The 20,379-nt window shown below is 38.1% G+C and overlaps 2 protein-coding genes across 3 annotated transcripts; one reads left to right on the top strand and one right to left on the bottom strand.

The window, feature by feature from the left end:
• Positions 1-800: 800 nt before the first annotated feature.
• On the top strand, positions 801-8,744 carry LOC121238123. The gene is made up of 11 exons (XM_041134969.1): positions 801-1,129; positions 1,605-1,811; positions 1,914-2,182; positions 2,349-2,434; positions 2,536-2,699; positions 2,908-3,038; positions 3,192-3,458; positions 3,550-6,404; positions 6,632-6,743; positions 7,569-7,649; positions 8,664-8,744. Exons 1-11 carry the CDS (start codon positions 955-957, stop codon positions 8,742-8,744), a joined length of 4,428 nt encoding a protein of 1,475 aa, XP_040990903.1. The 5' UTR covers positions 801-954.
• A 985-nt stretch (positions 8,745-9,729) lies between these two features.
• Positions 9,730-12,182, bottom strand: LOC121238391 (protein NRT1/ PTR FAMILY 2.7-like). Of its 2 annotated transcripts, XM_041135240.1 has the most exons (5): positions 11,941-12,182; positions 11,608-11,825; positions 11,287-11,434; positions 10,899-11,181; positions 9,730-10,651 (listed from the first exon to the last, which is right to left on the bottom strand). In XM_041135240.1, the coding sequence occupies exons 1-5, from the start codon at positions 12,014-12,016 to the stop codon at positions 9,802-9,804; spliced, it is 1,575 nt and encodes a 524-aa protein (XP_040991174.1). In that variant the 5' UTR covers positions 12,017-12,182; the 3' UTR covers positions 9,730-9,801. The 2 variants fall into 2 exon arrangements, with proteins under 2 accessions (XP_040991174.1, XP_040991173.1); XM_041135239.1 differs by having other exon boundaries at positions 10,899-11,434.
• Positions 12,183-20,379: the final 8,197 nt, after the last annotated feature.

Here is a 20,379-nt window from a genome sequence, read left to right as displayed (position 1 = left end):
CAAATACTTCCCATCATATTTAATCTATAAAATATCTAAAAAGAAATAATATTTGCAATTTTGAAGTACACAAGCATCGCACAATTCTTTTAAAAAAAAAGAATAATGCTAGATACAAGCTCCAAATAGACAAGTCCTATACAAGCCTTTTGTAAAATAATGGGTCCCACTAATAAATAATAGTTTTTTTTACACTTTTCTAAGGTGGGGTCTACTTTTTTACAAAAACTTGTATGAAGCTTGTCTATTTGAAACTTGTACAAATCATTTCTCTTTTTAAAATGATTGTACAATACTTACACACTCTCCAACTATATGCAATATTACTCATATCTAAAAGGTGTCCGCTTTTCTACTCACAACCTACATAGCTGAGCTACCTTTCGTGATATTGTGGAAACTGATTTCGAAAAATTTCCCCCCTCAAATATATTCTACTTTGGGCCCCTTCGACACCCCCTCATTGTAATTTCCTTGTTAACAAAAAAGTAGGAGTGGTCCATAGTTTGACCACATCTGCAACAAAGACAAAAAGAAAATATGGATAATGGGCTTGAGTATTGTACTCAATTTTATGGGCCACGGCCCAGTGATGTCAATACATCGTCAGCCCATTTCAAGATCCAAATTCATAGAGAGAGAGAGAATCGAACCCCAAATCGAAACTCCAACGTAAAAATTTGTGGGGAATGTGGCACCGATACACGTGTAATTACAAAATCACCCCCGCTGAATCCAATTGAATTCACGTGGCCGTCTCGTTCTCTGTGTCCCCCAAAATAACTTCCCGCTGCCCAAATCCTTTCAAAAATATTCCACACAGAACGGAACAGAACAGAGCCCAACACCTCAAAACCAAGGAAGGAGAAAAATCAAGAAACCGTTTAGATTTCAGATCACTCCTCCTCCTTCCCCATCCGGTCTTTTCTCTTTCAGAGAGACTGCGAGAGAGATATGGAGTCGGATCTCTCTCTCTTGGAGATCACCGGCGAAGACGATTCTCTGCTGCTACAGATTCCAAACGATGACGCTTCCACCCTCAACAACAACAACCATTTCTACTGCTCGCCTCTCCAAATCTCCGGATCTAAGCGCCCCGTTGCTCGTCCTCCTCGTTTCCCTCCAATTGGTTAGGGTTCTCACTCATTCTTCCAACGTTCCATTTTCTCTCTGATTTTTCCGTCAATTTCGTTTCATTTATCCTTTAGGTTTGTTCTTTTTTTTCTTTATCTTCTTATGAACTTGGAATTCCGGAGTAATTCCATACAGAATGTGCTTACTTCAATGCCTTACATGTACTTCAAATTCCCCTGCAATTAATGGTGGTTTTATACTAGTACCTTTCGTGTGCATTTGGTATTATAACTATGTATGGTAAGTTTGTATGAATTTGTACTCGTAAAGTCTGTTAGGGTAATTTGGACTCATCATATTTGAGAAAATCCAGTCAACCTTAGTTCATTCTCTTAGTTTCTGATCAAACTGTAAAAGCTTTTTGGTTGATACAGCTGGGGTGAAGGAAATTATTTTGTTGGAAGAGAGTGATTAAGATTTTACTAATCCTTGGGACGGTATAATTATTTGATAGATGACTTGTTTTACAGCGGAGGGTAAAGTAGCTGTTCAGGATGGTGGAAAACCAATATCTTCATTGCAAACAGATATTATTAGCGAAGAAAACATCAATGCGAACAAGTCAGAAATGCCAAAACTCTGTATGGAGCCCCAGCAAATGAAGAGAAGGAAAAAGGGTGGAGGATACAATCTGCGCAAAAGTTTAGCCTGGGACAGAGCCTTTTTTACTGAAGAAGGTTTTTGAACCTCTTTGTTTATACTACTTGATTTTTATTCTTGGTTTGGAAAGTTTGAGCTTGAATTATTGAAGATGAACGCATTAGTTGCTCTCTGTCTAGGTGTTTTGAACCCCCTAGAGCTATCTATGATTAGTGGAAGTTTTAGTAAGTCTGGTGGGGAGATTTTGTCAGATATCCCTGAAGAAGGGAGAGAATCGTTGTCTAATGAATTGGAAGGCACACGTGATTCACCAGATTTGCAAGCAATTGAAGAAAATTTATTCAAGGAATCATTGACAAGTTCTCTGAACAAAGATAGAAAGAGCGGTTGTTGCGTACTGCCGAAACACGGTTCACCATCTGCAGATAAACCGGCCCCAGATATCGTGGTTAGTAGTTCTCAAGTTTGAACATGATATGCTTTTCTTCTTTTTTGTGGAAGAGTAGATTAATAGCTTAAGCTGTCCAGCGTTTGCTGCTTTCACATACTCTTAATTGGATGAAACTTGGTTGAAACGTCACCTACTGCAATCATGTTTAATATGTGATCTTCAGGGCAAGAAAAAGGTGCTTTCATCCAATGATGCCAATAAAAGTGGGTCTAAACGCAGTGGATGCCCTCGATCTGTTGCTCCCTCTTCATATCCTTTTAATAGAAATATGATTGTTTCCAGTGGTTTAATTGAGTGAATCTGTGCTTTATCTATCTTAGTTTGAAGAACTGGCCTTAACTTCTTTGAACACTGAAAAGGCCTGCTGTTGTGAACACGAATAAAGCAGCAACTAAAGCCTCAAAAGTTTCTAAAATACCTGTTCCAAAGCCAGGTTTGGGTGCGCTATCTAAGACTACAAATGGTGCTGCACTAGGTGCAAGCGACTCAAAGCGTAATCAGATTGCTCAACTAGGTAGTTTTGTAACCCTGCCTCTCGTTTTTTTCTCCTCTGGACTTTGAACATGTATGTTAAAAGGACGAATGTAGATTGAACTTCTCATCATTTGCATTTTGTTTATAAATTTTCCGAATGTAGATTGAACTTCTCATCATTTGCATTTCGTTTATAAATTTTCTTCTCAATTATTGCATTTTGTTTTTTTCCTTCTCTCATGCTGCAGTTAATGTTCAGAGGAAGAATGGATCAAAGGCTTCAGACAAAATTAGAAGTGCACAAAGTAAACCGAAAGCTAGTCTTGCTAACAAATCTTTAACCGCCGGAACCTCTATTAGACAATCTAGAAGAAATGTGGTGAGATCTTGAAGCTGTTAGAAGCAACAGCATTTGTGTTCAACGTTTTAAAAACTTGTCGGACAAGGCTAATAATTTATACTTTTCATCAGCATCTTTTTATTAATTAGCAACCATAAGTGCCTTTTTTCGTTTAAATTAATATAAGTGCAGGTCAATTCGGCATCAGAAAAAATCCTGTCAACCAATTTACCGCATCCTCCAGTTACTGAGACAAATAATGGCTTTGGGGTCATTCCAGATCCTTTAACTCATACCAGTCATACAACAAACAGTCATAATTGTGGAGGCGCCAAAACTGCAGTTTCCCTCTTTCAAAATGCTTGCTACACTGGTGGAAACAGGCAACATGCACAACCCCAAATCACAAAACCCTCAGGGTTACGGATGCCATCACCATCCCTGGGATTTTTTGGTCAGGTATGCAACCTTGTTTCCCATGAATGGTTAATTAGATTGAGGCGGTGTTTGACTCAAATAATCCCATCTCCATTTTGTGTCTTCTTTTCAGCCAAAGGTTACATCTTTGACCCCAGGACAGAGAAGTTCTCAACCACACAATCTGTTTAAGTCTAATATTCCTAATTTGAGGAAACCTGTTGCCATAAACTACATTCGTGATCCGAGGCCCCCAGCTCACCCAGACAATTTTTCCAATGGGATCAACAATGTGACAACAAATGGAAATATGAAAGTATTGAGCTCGACTTTGGGATGCTCTGTTCCAGCTACTATTCACCCCGCTTCACAAAATAGACAAGATGAAAAAATAACATCCGTCACCAAAGTGAATAATGAGCAGAAGGTGGTAATGGAGGTGCCATTTGATGACTGTAAGAGAGATAAAGTGATGAAAGACCAGCAACAGCTTCACGGCATTCTTGATGATGCTGATCAACAAGTTTTGGAACATGCAGAATCATATAAAACTGAAATGGTTTTTCAAAAGGAGTACATAAAATTGCAGAGCATTGATAAAAAATTTCTCAAACAGGGGGAAACCAGTGGACAGTCGGAGAAATCTGATGACAACAAGGTCACCGATGTTTGCACGAGGAAACCGGATTTAAGCGTGACTGAATTGGAAAATCACCATTCAATGTCTTGCCTTAGTTTTCCAGTTCAAGATAATGGTGCTTCTGGGACAAATGACTTGATTGTTCACCAAGTTGTTGACGACAAACTATACAATTTGGCAATTAAAAATAATGATGCCTTTTCAGGTTCAAAATCTGCAGATGCCAGGTGTTACAGTACACAGAGTACTTCGAAAGCGAATGCTGACTGGTTAAGCAGTGCACATAATGCCAAGGAACAATCTGGCAATCAAGCTAAGCTGACGAAGCATTTCACTTGTAAAGATGATAAAAATTCGAGTCAGAGGTTATGGGCAAACAATTGTGATTTCCTTGAGGATAGTGGAGCGTCCAAAGAGTTCCAAACATTAAATTGTATAGCAGATGTCAAGCATAAAGTCCAAGATGGTAGTGAAACTGAATTGGAGCAGGCAAAAGATGATGCGAGTTGGGATGGTAAGATGAGCAGAAAATCACTTGGAGATGCACGAGCAGAGTCTTTAGATGGTGATGTGTCAAATGAAAACCTAAGCACTTCTACAGCTGATAATAAACTGTTAATGGTTGATGAAGTACATACAAGATTTGGAGAACAACTGGACATCCCTCAGAATCTCGAGTCTGTTGTATTGGAAGCAAGTGGTTCTTGTGAAAGTAAATCAAGACGTTGGAGTATTCTTTGTTTGAGATCACCTGCAATACAAGACTGCAGTGATGAGGTGGCTAAGACGGTAGAGTGCCAACGTTTACTAGATTCTCCTTCAGTTTCTTTAGACAGCAAAGACAGAAAACCAGTGGTTGAATGCCGCAGTTCTTCTATTGATACACAGTTTAGACATGGCTTGCAGCTCTGTGGTCAAGTTACTTCACTCGAATTGGATATGATGGGTGAAGATCATACGACTGGTAATGGTTGTCCAAAAACTGGAGATTTTAGTGGGACTGAATTCGAAAATCCTCATCTGTCATGCCATCTAAGCCATGCAGTGCAAGTTAAAGATGGCTCTTGTATAGACGATGTGGTCCAGCAAGAAGACGTGGAAGAGAAAAAATGCAATTTGTCAACTAAAATTCCCCATGCCATCTCTGATTTTCAGCCTGGAGATGACATTGGTGGCATTCACCAGAATACTTCAGAAGCGTACGTAGATCTAATGAGTGGTAAGCACAATGCCAAACAAAAGTCTGGGGAACAAGCAAAGCTGATTTTGGCTTGCCCTTGTGAAGCTGATACTGTATCTTATAAGGAGAATCATAGTCCAGATACATATCATAGCCTCTTGTTTGAGGAGAGTCAGTCTTTTGAAGGGTCCATGAAATTCAATTGCAGGACTGTGGCAGATAATTTAAAAGTCCAAGGTTCTAGTGGAAGTGGATTGGAAAACCCTAATGATCTATCTCAACACAGATATGCGGATCAGGCAATTGAAGAAGTTGATGGACCTAACGACATGTTTAAGGAACCCAATATAGTGCAATCCCCAGATGGCAGAATATTAGTTTCCAGTTGGGACAGTAATGCGAGTCTTTCAGCAGCAAAGAATCAGCATCTAGTGGTAGTTGATGACATAAGTGAACAATTTTCACATCCCAGGTCTCAAAACTCTATGAGTTTAGTAGAGCAAGTTTCCCAGGATAATTATTTTGGTTTGTGTTTAAAGGATGACTTGGCACCTGCAAATACTACACCCAAGGAACTCAAGAAGGAAATTGTTTTTGAAAGTGGTTTAGAACAATCTGAGGTGTATGGAAGTTATTCAAAAAGTTCCAACCTTTTGTCTCAGGTAACTTCTTCGCAAGATGATGGTCTGGATGCAGATCACAGGGCTGAGTGCTTGCATGTGGAGGATGCGTTGACAGGTTCTTTGCAAGATGATTGCCTGAATGCGGATCACAATGCTGAGTGCTTGCACGTGGAGGATGCAGTGACAGGATCGGTTGCCATTGACCCATTGGTTGAAAAACATGACGATTGTAGTGATACAAATCTCAGGCATGATAGTGGCCTCATAGTTCAAGCATCTTCTTTGGAATTTGATTCATCCAGAAAAATGAGCACAGATCAAATTTCAGGGGCAGTAGACACTGGCAGTTCTAATGCCTTCCATTCTTTGAGGCATGAATCAGGATTATCTGTCATAATTGATCAGGGATCAAAAAATGGCAATTTATTGAAGAGTGGAAGTTTGCAAGGTGAAGTTGAAACTAATCTCGCTCATGCCTGTGAAATGCCACAAGAGTTGGACCAGGACATGTATCCTAGTGGAAATAGGGATGCAACAATTCAATTGTAAGTCTCTTGGTAAAATGGTTTGTAGAGTTCTAGGGTGTAAAGTTCTTGCAGTCCCTATTAAAAAAGCAAGGCACACCTCACCTGGGACTCATGTGAAGAACTCACTTTTTTTATGGTGGATCCTACTTTTTTTCCAAAGGACTACATGGGATTTGTACACTCTAAAATTGAATCTAGCATTAGTCCTCTAAGTGAAGCTTTAACTTAACAATTTTTAATGGCAGGATGAAACCTGAGAATGATATGAAGCAAGAAGCTCATGTGGTGGTAAAACCTCCAACTCATGTTGTTCCTTTCTCTGATGAATGGTTAGCTGCAATTGAAGCTGCTGGGGAGGTATATTATTCTCTTTCATAGACATGCACCACTAAACTCTTGCACTTACTTAGGGTTCTTTTATTTTGAATATTTTGTCCTTGCATGGGTGCAATCTCTTGTTTGTGTACCTTAAAAACTGATGAATGACATCTAGAGTTGGAAATGGGTTGGGTAGATTAGGTTCGAGGTATATAAAAGCGGATGCAATGGCGTCAAACTTCTATATGCATGTATATTATTAAATGGGGTGGACTGGAAATTCTAACTCAAATCCAACCCATGGACCTGAACAGAAATTAGATCACCGCAGTCTGATAGTATCCAGTATTTTCATTTGGGTCATAGGATTTAAAAGAATTTTTTTAATTAAATTAAAACTTCATTATTTTCTTATTGCAGTTTGATATTACGTGTTATGTATTCATTATTTTTCCTCCAATTATAGCATTATTTGTTGAAAGTTCAAATATTATAGCTATCAACATTTTTAGGGGACAGTCTTGAGTTTTACCATTTTAAAAATAGGTTGTGAAGGAAAATCTTGAACTTGACGATATCATTTAAGGGGATTACTTCTCTGACACGAACCTTTAAAATAACTTATTGGTCTGAATGATGTTAAGCTTTATCTCCGCTAGTGGTTCATGGCTATTGATAGTAGTTTTATCGAAGCTGTCTGATTTTAAACCTTTGAAACCTTGTATTCTTATCAATTAATGGATGTAGTTGAACAATTTCTATTCATTTTAAATGTCATAGCATTCACTGCTTGTGATTATCATGATTTATCATTAGAGTTTGTTTCTATTTGTTATCGGACATCTCATACAGAGTTCTGCGCAGGAAATTCTAACCAGGAAAAGTGGTGCTGTGCAAAACTCACCCCCAGACAAGTCTCAACCTGAGCCCGGTCCTTGGTCCCCGGTATGACTCAATTCTCTAGATACAAGTTTTTTCTCGGACATAGATTGGATTTAGTCATTAATTACTTAATAAGGTGAATTCATTGCTTAGACCGGAAAATTTAGGTAATCTTTTGGTAAATACTTTGAGATTATCTTCAAATATCATATTCGGAAGAGAAATTCAACCTGATTTAGAATTATGCAGGTAGGTTTAGATACACGAGAGATTACAAAGTTGTGATTCTGTAAAGTGATCACCATCAGTGAACTTATTCTAAGCCATCTCCAGCACTCCTCACTTTTTGTAGGAAAGATGATGTTCTTCATTCTTAATTGAGCAATACTACATCCACCGCAAAAGACCCGTCCAATAAGAATAAAAATGTTTTTTAATTTTTTGATTTTTTTCATTCATTTTTTTATATTCTTAAATACCTTTTTTTTTTTAAATTTACAACATCACTAAAAACAAAACACTTCTTTAATCACTAAATTAAAAAAAAAATGTTTTTTAATTTTTTGATTTTTTTTTCATTCATTTTTTTATATTCTTAAATACCTTTTTTTAAAAAAAAAATTTACAACATTACTAAAAAAAAAAAAAAAAACCACATCCTTGATCACTAAATTAAAAAAAAAAAAAAAAATTTGTTGGGACCCAATTGGGATCCAACATTGGGTGACTCTAATATTTTTGCTCTTAATTTTATTGTTGAATAGATAAAATTTTCATTTCTTAATTTTAGTCACATCAATCGATGAGGTGTATTTTGAGTGACTTTTAATTAATGGATTGACATAAGAAGTCACTAAACTCGTACCACGTCTGATTGAAATGACATTCAATACGAGGAGTAGCATTATCTACTTTGAATAGATATTCTTTTATACTCAACTCCCTGGCATATTTTGCAAGTTAAGAAGGCTTTTTTTGGTTACCAACATAATTGTATTGATTTACAAGGACGAAGAAATTAATCTTCGTTAAGAATTATTTCACCTGACATCTGTCATTCTTATTGGTGTTTTCCAGGTGAGAAGAAAAAATAGCCAAGGGGTCGGACCATTTGACTGTACCAAATACACCAACATCCCACCTTCTAGTTCTCAATAACAATTCGAGGAATTCGATGTGTCTCTAACACAACCTTGACTGATTTAGAATCACGCAATATATATTTGCCACAATTAATGCCTTGCTCTGAAAAAAAAAACAAAAAAAACAAGAGAAATTCTTTGTTCTCTTGTGATTTCCTCCCAGCATTAACTGTATATACTCCACGACATATATGTAGACATAATAATAACTAGTTAGGAAATTAATGGGAGATTAATGTACATTGTTTTTTTCCTTTTATATGGACCCCCTCGTTAATGGTTTATAACTTTTTAAACGCATTAAGCTTTTCATTATTGAAGGATTCGACATGGATGTACTTTTGGTGGTGGTGGTGGTGGCTACTGTGCTGTTCGGTTGGTTTCTCAATCGCAATTAGCTTTGTTGACTTGTGGGCCCATCAATGGTGGCTGAGAAGAATAACATTTAGGATTTGTTTAGAATAGTTTGTAAATAGTAGTAAAATTTTTTGAGTTAATATGTTTTATTGGATTTTGGAAGAGAATAGAAAAAAGTTAAATAAAAATATTATAAAGATAAAATATTCTTAGAATATTATTTTTGTCTTGTAATTTAAAAAAATTGAATTATTTTTTGTGTTTTGTTTAGAAGTTTGGAAAAATTATAATGATTAAATGAAAAAATTGAAAATTTGAAATTGAAAAATGTTTATGTTTGAGTGATGTTTTAGAAGGAGATGAGATTGAGATCCAAATGAGACTTTATTCTATGCTTCTAATTTATTAGTATCTAATGCATCGTATCAGACTAAATAATTTTGTAAGTTATTTTTTAAGATTCTTTTGTAGACCAAGCATTATTGAAATGTTGGTGAAGAGCTTCTTGAAACAAAGGGGCTTGTCTCGATAGATTTCGAGACGTAGAGTGCCTCAATCACTCTGGAAGCGTCTTCAAGGATATTGGCCAGCTATTTGTTTTGGTCAAAAAAAGATAAAACCACAAACATCAATATATAGATTCTCCATTATGCAAGGTTTCATAAGAACATGACTTTTTAAGACAGTACTGTTCATAAATACATTATTAATCAAGCCTAACTATCTGCATCATTTATCAGTGCCGCATCTTCTGATCCTTTTCCAACATTTTGGTATCTGTATGAACAAGCGCACATCAAGTAGTAACCAAAGTTGAGTACCCCCACCACCACTAATGCCCAATAAACATTATCAACCCTTCCATCATTCAAATTGTCTGGTAGCCATCCTGTGACCCTTCGAACAAGATCAATCAATGCCGTGCTCAGATAATAAGCTATCCCAATTATCGTTGAAATCATTGCTGTTGATGTAGTTTTGAGTGATGTTGGAAATTCTTGATAATACAACGCAACTTGTCCTGGGAAATGAAATGCTTCTCCAATGCCAACCAAAGCTAGTTGTGGAACTAGCCACAAGACAGACATGGGCACTATGGAGCTGGGCTGGTCTCGGAGGTGGTGCGCGTGGGCTATTTTGAGCCGCTTCGATTCTACTAGCGCTGACGTCAACATGCTCAATGTGTTTAACACGTGGCCTACCCCTATTCGTTGGAGGGGTGTTGGAGAGGAACCAGTGAGCTTTTGCCACATGGGACATAAGAAACGATCGATAATGGTGAGAGAAATCGAGGTCCAGATTAAGACCAACACCAGGATAGATCCAGATGGGATTTTGAAATGAGGACCAAAGCTACGGTCCATGGTTAGAGCTTGGAGGATTGCCAAACTGGACAGGATTCCTATTGGGGTACTTAGGAAGACTCCTGTTGACCATAATGGTAATATTCTCATCAGGTTTCTGAGATCTTCTACTTGTTGCATTGTGCATATCCTCCATGGTTTTGCTACTGAACCATCCCATTGAACATCTCCTTCTGTTTTGAGCGCTGCACGATTAAGAAACCTGCATATATCATAGGTGCATGCATTTGCATGAGCCTAGAAATTGATGTGCAAATTGCATAGAGAGAACAATTCCCCCCCAATAATTTACCCAAAAAAAGGAATCCCTTCTAGCATTTTTCAAATTTTTTTTTTTTTTTTTTTTGAAAAAAGTTGACTCAAATACAATTCAATACAAAACTGCCGTGGCACAGCAATTAAGTAATTATGATTCTAAAGCGAGAAAGCTTAACAAATCGACTTCCTACCTGAACCTCTTTTTAGATGGTGGAGGAATTTCTGCAATTCCATTTTGACCATAGTAGTAATCCTCGGTTTTGGATGAGAGCTGCACCTTTCTTTTCCTTATCGTGGCTACTATAACACGAATTAAACCAGTGAATGGGCTCCCATGTGGTTTAACATGAAGGTAGAAACGGTTTCCCAATAACAAGAAAGCTAAGCCGATGAAGTTAGCAATGGCACTGAGGCCAAATCCCAATCTCCAACTCAAGTTGTCCTCAATGTAGACAATGACCGTGCTGCTTACTGCTGAAGAAGTGTAAAAAGTGAAGAAATACCAGTCAAAGAACCTCCCTTGATCATTAGGCTTATCAAATTGGTTTGCTCCCATTGTTGCCAGAGTAAAGCGAGTACATCCACACCCGATACATGCCAGAGCTAAAGCTGTGTAAAGGATCGCATATTGGAGTTTTGATGGTGGTGTGCACAAGCTTGATCCATCATCACATGACTGTGGTCTCAAGGAATCAAGTGTTGCAGTCAATTCTAAAAGAACTATTCCCTGCAAAGGTAAATACAAATTGCTCTGGAACTTAAGGAAATGAAAAGGAAACAAAGATTGCAGACACAGTTCAGAGACAGCATCCCTTGTGTTGGGAAAAAATAAATGTCGGAAGAAAGAGAGAAGTACACAGGAAACAGCAGGCACGTTTTGTAACAGCGTGAGAGTGTTACCATCAAAGAGATGCAGGCTGAGATGGAGGCAACGAAGAAAGAACCTATGAAAGAGTCGGCAACAATTGCTCCAATGACGGGGAATAGATTGATGCAGCCATTCATTATGTTTGAAATCTGAGCAGCATTTATACTTTTGACATTGAATTCCTGAATCAGATATACAATCAAGTTTGACAACCAACCTCCCGTTGCAAGTGTCAAGCCCGCCGCAGCCCCTGTTATAACATGCATGGAAACAACTAACGTATTTGGCCAGCCCAAAACATTTTGTGCTCGCGTCTGTGTGTGTGTGTGTGTGTGAGAGAGAGAGAGAGAGAGAGAGAGAGAGACCGGTGATGAAGGTGAAGGTGATCCATCCGCCTCGTCTGCTTCCGGTGTTTGGCATGTTTACTTCTCTGCCATCCATATTAGGGGTGAACTTCGTTGTTGGCTTCACTAAGTAGTAGCCGTTTTCAATGGTACTTGTTGAACGCAAAGAAAGATGTATCAATAATTTTTCAGATTAAGGTAGGTCGTCCATCCCGAATCACTCCATGTCAGATAATTCCTGCATGGCCTACTTTTGTTGTCCAAGTCACGACCTACATACATACATACATATATATATATACACACACACACTTACACACACATACATATACATACATACATATATATATATATATATGTATATGGAATTAAGGTACTTCTTGTTTAATGTTCTAGTCTACCCTAAACATTATTGTTAACAGCTTGAACTAGAAGAATGGCCTAAAGTTCCACTAGATAGATGCTCCCAATATTTTTAAACTAGTTTTCCTCTGGAAATGGAGGATTTAGCAACAAACATGGTTCCATATTCCATTGTAAAGGCAGCTTAATGATGAATATAAATTAAAATCCAAGAGGCATAATGATAGATGCAGATGCCAGTCGGCCACTGATCAATTTGTTCTCCATCTGTCCTAATAATTGTTAATTATTCAATCTTAAGAATGCTTTACTAATATAGTGACCTGAAGTCGCTTTGCCAATTACGTTTCAAAAAGAAATTACTGCACTCTTTGAGCTTGAAGCTGTGCCCAAGTTTTGCCCTCACTCAACCCAGCGTTGGGTGAGACTAAAGATTTTTCAAAAATTTGCAAACCTGTTATTGCAAAAATGACGAAAAACGACTAGGCACACGTCTCTTATTATAGAATGAGAAATTATTCACATCAGCCTGAAGCCGCAGCATACCCATGTGTTAAGTTGAAAAAAAAAAAAAAAATCATATGCGTAGTGTGCGGAGAGTATGGCTGATGTATAGCCGCACTTTTATAAAATATAAGTAGGACATGCTACAACTGCCCTGTCTGGTAAAGAGTCTTGTCAGGCACACGTCTCTTACTATAAACTAGAAGTAGCACATGCTACAGTAAATTAAGTTGAATTAAAGAAAATGAAGAAGCTAGATCGTTTTAGGGCACTTCTAAAAAATGGGCCAAATGCAAAATGTGGTAAAAAATTGAACATAATATTGAAAATGCAAAATTGGGTTGGAGGGGAGTCAAAACCAAGTCACAGAGTTTTGTTGAGTGGTCATGGACCTTTCTCAAGTTTAAAAGCTAGTTTAAGAGGTGAGACTTTTCCTCATACTGCTTTCTCATTGATGTGGGACAATCTCAATGCTTTCTCACCTCTTGAACTAGTTTTTGAAATTGAGAGAGGCCAATGACCACTCAACAACACGGTGGTAGGCGTGATGTTCACCGGGATGGAGACAAATATACATGGTAAATGACTTAGATTAGATGGTGACAGAGATGGAGAATAAAACGTGATGGACAAAGGTGTTGGAATGGGGCTGCTTTCACGGTGAAAGTAGACATGAGCATTGGCAATTTACAGAATGTGATTCGGATCTTATTTTTGTTTTTATTTTATTCCTGGATGTGGTCTCAAGAAATCAAGAGTTGCAGTCAATGCTAAAAGAATAATGCCCTGCGTTGGCTACATCTGTGTTATTAATTCTTAATTCCTCTAAGTGCTTTTAATTAAGTTAATATTTACGCATTTTCAAATCAGTATTTTAGTCCCCCACCGTTAAATCGTTTTGAAGATCCCAAGATGAAGGGACTGGGTTAAATACCCAGACCCCTCTTCCTTCTCCCTCACTTTTTCCCAGCCTTCTCTCTCTCTTCCCTCTCCCTCGTGGCTGCACTGCATGACACCCTCCCCATGCCCGATTCCTCCACTGCCCAGCCCGGCGCTGCCTTGTGCAGGTGAACCTCACCTCCGCCACCGTCGGCACCTCTTCCCTCCGGTGAGTTCTCCCATGCCGGCCCTTCTCTCTCACGCTCTCTCTTCCTCTCTCTCGGTAGTGCACAGCCCGAATGGGCTTCACATTGCTGCGCTGCAGTGCGTTGTCCTCTGGCGCCACCACCTCCACGGTAGCTCCTCCTCCCACCGGCCATTACCCTCCAGCGAGCTCGGCCCCCTCCATGCAGCCACCTTCCCCATGCACAGGTTCACTGTGCACGTCCCTAGCACAGCCGTGCGCGGCCACCTTGGCCACTGGACACACACCACAAGCTTCTCCTGGTCTCCCCCTTCCTCCTCCCTTGGACCCACGACCGGTAACCTTCCCTAGATCCATCGCATGGGACTCCTCCACCGCATGGGTTTCTCACCCTCCACCACCGTACGCCGCCACCCACGGCATGTAACCGCCATCTCCAGCCTCCTCTAGCCACCACCGACACATCCCGACCACCCTTGGCCCCGATCTGCCACCCATGCATGCACACTTTCCCTCACTCTCTCTCACGGCATCTCTCCCTCTCACACGGCCATTCCTCTCTCCACCACTGTGGACTACCGTGCCACCACCACCGAGCCTCCACGGCTCCACCAGCAACCTCCCTGAGTCTAACCCTAAGCCTGAACCACCACTTTATGTGGTGGGTAGCCACTGCACGTGATGGACAGCCACTACGCGTGGCTGACCGCCACTGAACACGGCTAGATCCGCCGTGTTACGCTTCTTGCCACCATTACAAGGCCACCTTGAGCCCTTCCAAGACCACATTTAGCTATCCAAACGCTATCCAAACGCCCAAACAGTCATCGTACGTGGGTTAGCCGCCACGTACGACCCTTTTGACATCATCGGCTGCGACGGTCAACGAGCAATGCACGGGTTATCCCGTCAATGGTATAACCCTCTATCCCTTGTTATTTATATTAAATGTTAATTGGTTGATTAGGTTGTGGACTGTACTATTAGTATTGTGGAGTTCGTTGTGTTGTATGGAGATGTGATGTTCTATGTAGTAAAGTGTTGGGCATATCTATGTAGTGTGCTGTGAAGTGTTGGGCGTAGTTGGGAAGTGTGCATTGAAGTGTTGTGGACTGTGCTGTGTAGTGTGGTTTTGGAGTATGTGCTGTATTAGTGACATGGCATGTGAAATGGGAACAGTACATGCTGAGTGTACTCTGTGTGTGGCGTAGTGTGAGATAAGGAGAGTATATGTAAAATATACCATCTTAGCGTATTGTGGAATAGGAAGAGTACATGTAGAGTGTACTCCAAGTGGTGGAGTGATGCACCATATGGCGGGTATGCCATAATAGTGATGTGGCCTAGTGTGTGTGAAGGGAGTATGTGTGGAGTGTACTCCACGAGGTGGCGTGTCGCAGAGATGAGGATTGTTGTGTGATTGATGGGTGTGGAACGTGATTAGTAGTGTCGGGAAGTGTGGAACAGTGTCCCGAAGTTGCTGTGATGTGGCCTATAATCTGAGGTGCCAGGTGTCAACGTAATTGACTTATGGCTAGGATTATGTGTGAAGCAGCAGAACAAGTGTAAGAGTGTGCAGTGGAAGCATGAATGGGGAATGCCATGAAGTGACATGACCACTGGTAGTTGTGCTTATGATGGGTGAAGAGTTAGTGTAGAAATAGTGTAGCAGGAACGTGATGAGATGTCACGCTGTGACAGGAGTACGTGAGGAACCGTACTCGTGATGAGTTAGGAGTTGGCATAGAAATGACATAGCCGGATGTCAGGTGACATGACAAAGTCATGGTGTAGCTTGGGTATAGTCTCGAGCTATATGACGTGATATAAGGTGTAGTGGTGAATGGAGTCTCATCGTGTTAAGTGTTGGGATGAACTGTCAAAAGGGACGGGTAGTATGAAAACTCATGCTAGCCGGGTTAAGAGAAGGTTGGTATCGGAGTATGGCCCTTGTCTCTACGAGCAGGTGATCAACATGTTATATGTTGGTCTTAGGTGATAAAGGGGTAAAGTATATGTGTAATCTAGTTAGACACGTGTGCCGAACGGATTCACCCTATGTAATGGGTAATCTGTCCTTAGCACAGTTATACAGTGCTTAAGCCTCAGTCGTGTGACTTATATGGATGGAAATGAGGATTTAGTGTGAGCTAAGGTGCATGGAGGTAGTGATGGGTGTATTATTTAGAATTGGGATGCGTGATTCCATCGGTTAGAATCATGCGTCGAATATGGTTAGTAAGAAGAGTAAAACGAAGATCTTAGTGTCTTAATCCTAAGGTGAATCACGAGTTCACTTTAGTGCATGAACACTCGAGACAAGACCTTGAGTTGGAAGATGTGGTGACCGTAAGTGGTCCCTAAAGGGTTTAGCATAGTAAAGTACACGCAAGAGTACGAGATAGAAGGAGAGTGTTCCAAGTGATGTGTAGCTTTATTTATAGTTTAAGTTGCTTATGCATTAGACAGTGAATGAAGTGAAGGTTATGTGTATGCATGTAGGTTGCCATCTGACATGCACATGAATGGACTGTATGATATACAAGTAGCATGGAGTCCAGGTAAGTGTTACGTTCATACTCTTCTAGAGTCTTCTAAAATATAAAGAAACGAAACGAAACGTTTTTCCTTACGATGCTTTACGAAAAGACATGAAAGATGTTTTACGAAAGAAAATGCTAAGTGTTCAAAGGTATACATATGTACAGCCCTCCTTGACAGCCCCTTTTTACGCAAAAAAAGTATTAATTATACACATGTGAATGGATGACTATACGCTGTATCTATTGTATGTATTTTTTAAGAAAATCCATGAACTGATGAAAATGCATGAAAGACAAGCTTAAACTGATGCTTTTATGGATCCTACGAACCAATGCTTTTATGAATGCCATGAGGTGATGCTTCTGGATGCCATGAAAGACGACGTTTAAGCCCATGTATGTTTTTAAATGACGGTTTCCATAAATGAACTGTTAAATGAAAGATAGAGCTGAAATGAACTGAAAGTTTAAACCCATGTCTTAAACGATGTTTTTCCATGAACTGAACTGTTAAATGAAAATGACTGAACTGTAAGAAAGTACTGAATGAATAAATGCTTTAACGTATGAAGATATGTAACGACCACATGAATGAATGCAAAGGGTACTAATGAATGGGCAGATTGCAATGCCGGGTAAGTAGTACTGAAAGTGCACCTAGTGCTGCTCCCTGACTGAAAAGGGATTTCCAATCCGTGGCCACGGGCGGAGTCAGGGTCCAAAGGAAGACCGCTAACCCCAACACACCGGGTGTAATAGTATGTACTAGCCTATGAAAGTGATAAGAAAGAATGTATGAACGCATGAACGCACAAACTTTGAAGAAATGAAGGTACTGATAGGAGAAACGTTCTACGAAAAGAAAACCCCTTTTAAAAGAAAACCCCGTCCAGTGATATTTTCAAATGAACGCCCGTATGCATGCACGCATGTATGTATAGTATGTATGAATGAGTAATGTATGAATGAAAACATATGTTTTATATTTTAACTGTATGAAGTAATGCTTACGAGTCATCGATTCATTTTAGTTTTTATGCATGTCCCTTCCCCCCACAAGAACTGAATGATCAGGACGAACACGGCCCATGGAGAAGAGCACGGAAGTCTAGGCATGAGTTTTAATTGTACGAGATACGTTTTTATTATAAGATTAATATTTTCCACTGTAAACCTCTTTTATTCTAAAAGCACATTTTATTTTATAAACGTAGAGTCTTGTACCCTGGGTATGCAAGTAAAATTTTTTAAATCAAACGGTAATTCCCGTCGACCTTTTTAAAATCATTTTATAAAAATTCTCACCACAAGGACGAACGTTACACTACGGGCCTTTGGGCCCTAAGTATGCTAGGCTTATTTTCAAACGAATTTGTGTTTTAAAAGTAATATGGGCCAGGTTACACTTTTACAAAAACTATTCTAGTTATTTTAAATGGACCGTTTTCTCAATTAAGACTAGGTTGATAATTTAAACCCAAAGTTTTTAATTAAATAAATATATTAGTCATGGCTCATTTTTATAAGAAAGTGTTTAAAGAATTTGAGATATATTTTAAAGTATACTATTGAGCCTAATATTTTAATTAATATTTCCTTTGTCTATTTAGTAGGATTTTAATAAAATTATTATGTTATACTTTAAATAGAAAAAAATAAGGAATATGTTAAGAATATTCTAATTTTTTTCCTATAACCCCTAGATTTTGTATAATTTCTATATATGATCTATTTTCAAGGATGTAGCCACACTAAAATTAAATTAAAACTAAGATTTGGAGAAAGAATAAAATATTAACATTGACCCCAAAGTTTTTATTTTACAATATTAACTTTCTTAATATAAAATTCAAAGTGAAAATATCAGAAAAACCATTTAAAATTGATGATTTATATGAAAAATAATGGAGATGATTTATCTTTTAAAATTCATTGAATAAGGAAAAGCTTATTTAAGGTCTCAGTTGTAGTATTCTATGCTTAATGTGACACCAAAATAAATAGATTTTACTTGAAATTTGATAAACTAGCTTAATTATTAGAATAGAAGATGACATTCTAAAAGATCACTTGATAGTTTTTACGAAGAAAATAATTTCTAAATATTTCATATTTAAAAAAATAATAATGGATGAATATTATTCTATAAAATATTGTTGTAAAAAATCTAAAACCGACATTAAGTTGTGTTTTTAAAATTTTATTTCTACGCTATTTGGAAAATTATCGAAATTTAATTTTATATATGCTTTATGATTTTCTAATATTTTTTCATTTTACATAAACAGCTCGTGCGATAGAAAAGTTGGCCCCCTACGAAAAACTGCTGGTTCTGTCACTGAATATGGTGACACTCCTGTGAGGATATTTGTTCCACAAATTGGTGATGACAAAGAGGAATCAAATGCCTTCATTGTGTACAAATGGTCCCTATTTATAAACCATGAGGCACCGATTGACAAGGGGCACAACCATTAGTGAGACAATGCTTGGTAAATGGCACAACTATTAACAAGCGATACAACCTTTTGACTAAATTAAAAGGTTGTGTCGCTTAACACTTCTTCAACTATCACCCCATGTGAACAATCACCATGGAGATTGTGTCATTCCAAGGGGTACACCGTTTTCAATACTCAACTCTCATTTGCATACTCTTGTAGATCAGCATGAGAGCTGACATGCCTCTATGTGCATACGTTTTTGTAATTACCTTAACTGACCGCATTCTCGACCATCTGTGCTCCCATTGACCACATATAAATGGTGACTTTATTTCATTAAAAATTTAGTGAATGACATCAATTCTCCATGACTGAATCAATAATCAATATCCCTATCACAATTGACAACTTCAGCCAAATATATAATACATGTATAGACTTACGCTGAATTTTCGTTAAGTATTTTGTCCAGATATTATTTCTGAGGTTTTTCCTAATCACATTATCAACGACTTTACAAATGATCAACCAATTATTTGGTTAATCAACCTGCACTGAAATTCTATCAACTACTCATCCTAAAGCCATTCCAGAGGTTTTTCTTAGTCACCTTATCGGCGACTTTACAAATGACCATAACTCCATTTTTTTAGGCATCATGTCATCTGAATTTCTTGAGTTATGCATATCGACCATGAAGTTATTTCATCTAGGTATCTCTCAACCATATTCTATTCATATGTTCTCTGAATTTCTTCAGAAACAATTCTTTGGTCATCGGATCTACTACCATCTTGGTCTAGAAAATAAGATTAACCTTGATCTCATCTCTTTATATCTAAAATATAATGATAATGCACATCAATGTATTTTTTTTCTTGAAACTCTGTGTTCCACTTTTTATCAATGAGATGACAGACTGATTATCACAAAACACAATGATTGGTTCTGTGGATGTACCCAAATTTAAGATTTCAATAAAGCGTTTCATCCACACTGCATTACTTACTGCAGTACTACAAGCGATATTTTTGCTTCCATATTTGAGTTAAGATATTTTATTAGATTTTAGAAGAGAATTGAAAAAAATTGAATAAAAATATTATAAAGATAAAATATTATTATAATATATATATTTTTTTATAATTAGAAAAAATTGAATTATTTTTTGTGTTTTGTTTAAAAGTTTGGAAAGTCGTAATGTTTAAATGAAAAAATTGAAGATATGAAATTGAAAAATATTTGTATTTGAGTGATGTTTTAGAGGAGATGAGATTGAGATCCAAATGAGACATTATTCTATGCTTCTTTATACTATCTAATGCATCGTATCAGACAATATAATTTTGTAAGTTATTTTTTAAGATTCTTTTGTAGACCAAGTATTGTTGAAATGTTGCTGAAGAGCTTCTTGAAACAAAGGGGCTTGTCTCAATAGATTTCGAGACGTAGAGTGCCTCAATCACTCTGGAAGCGTCTTCAAGGATTATGGCCAGCTATTTGTTTTGGTCAAAAAAAGATA

The sequence above is a fragment of the Juglans microcarpa x Juglans regia genome, chromosome 7D (genome assembly GCF_004785595.1).
Source record: "Juglans microcarpa x Juglans regia isolate MS1-56 chromosome 7D, Jm3101_v1.0, whole genome shotgun sequence".
Classification (NCBI taxonomy): Eukaryota; Viridiplantae; Streptophyta; class Magnoliopsida; order Fagales; family Juglandaceae; genus Juglans; species Juglans microcarpa x Juglans regia.
The sequence above is the reverse complement of the archived record's forward strand: the minus strand, read 5'-3'. Positions and strand labels throughout refer to the sequence as shown.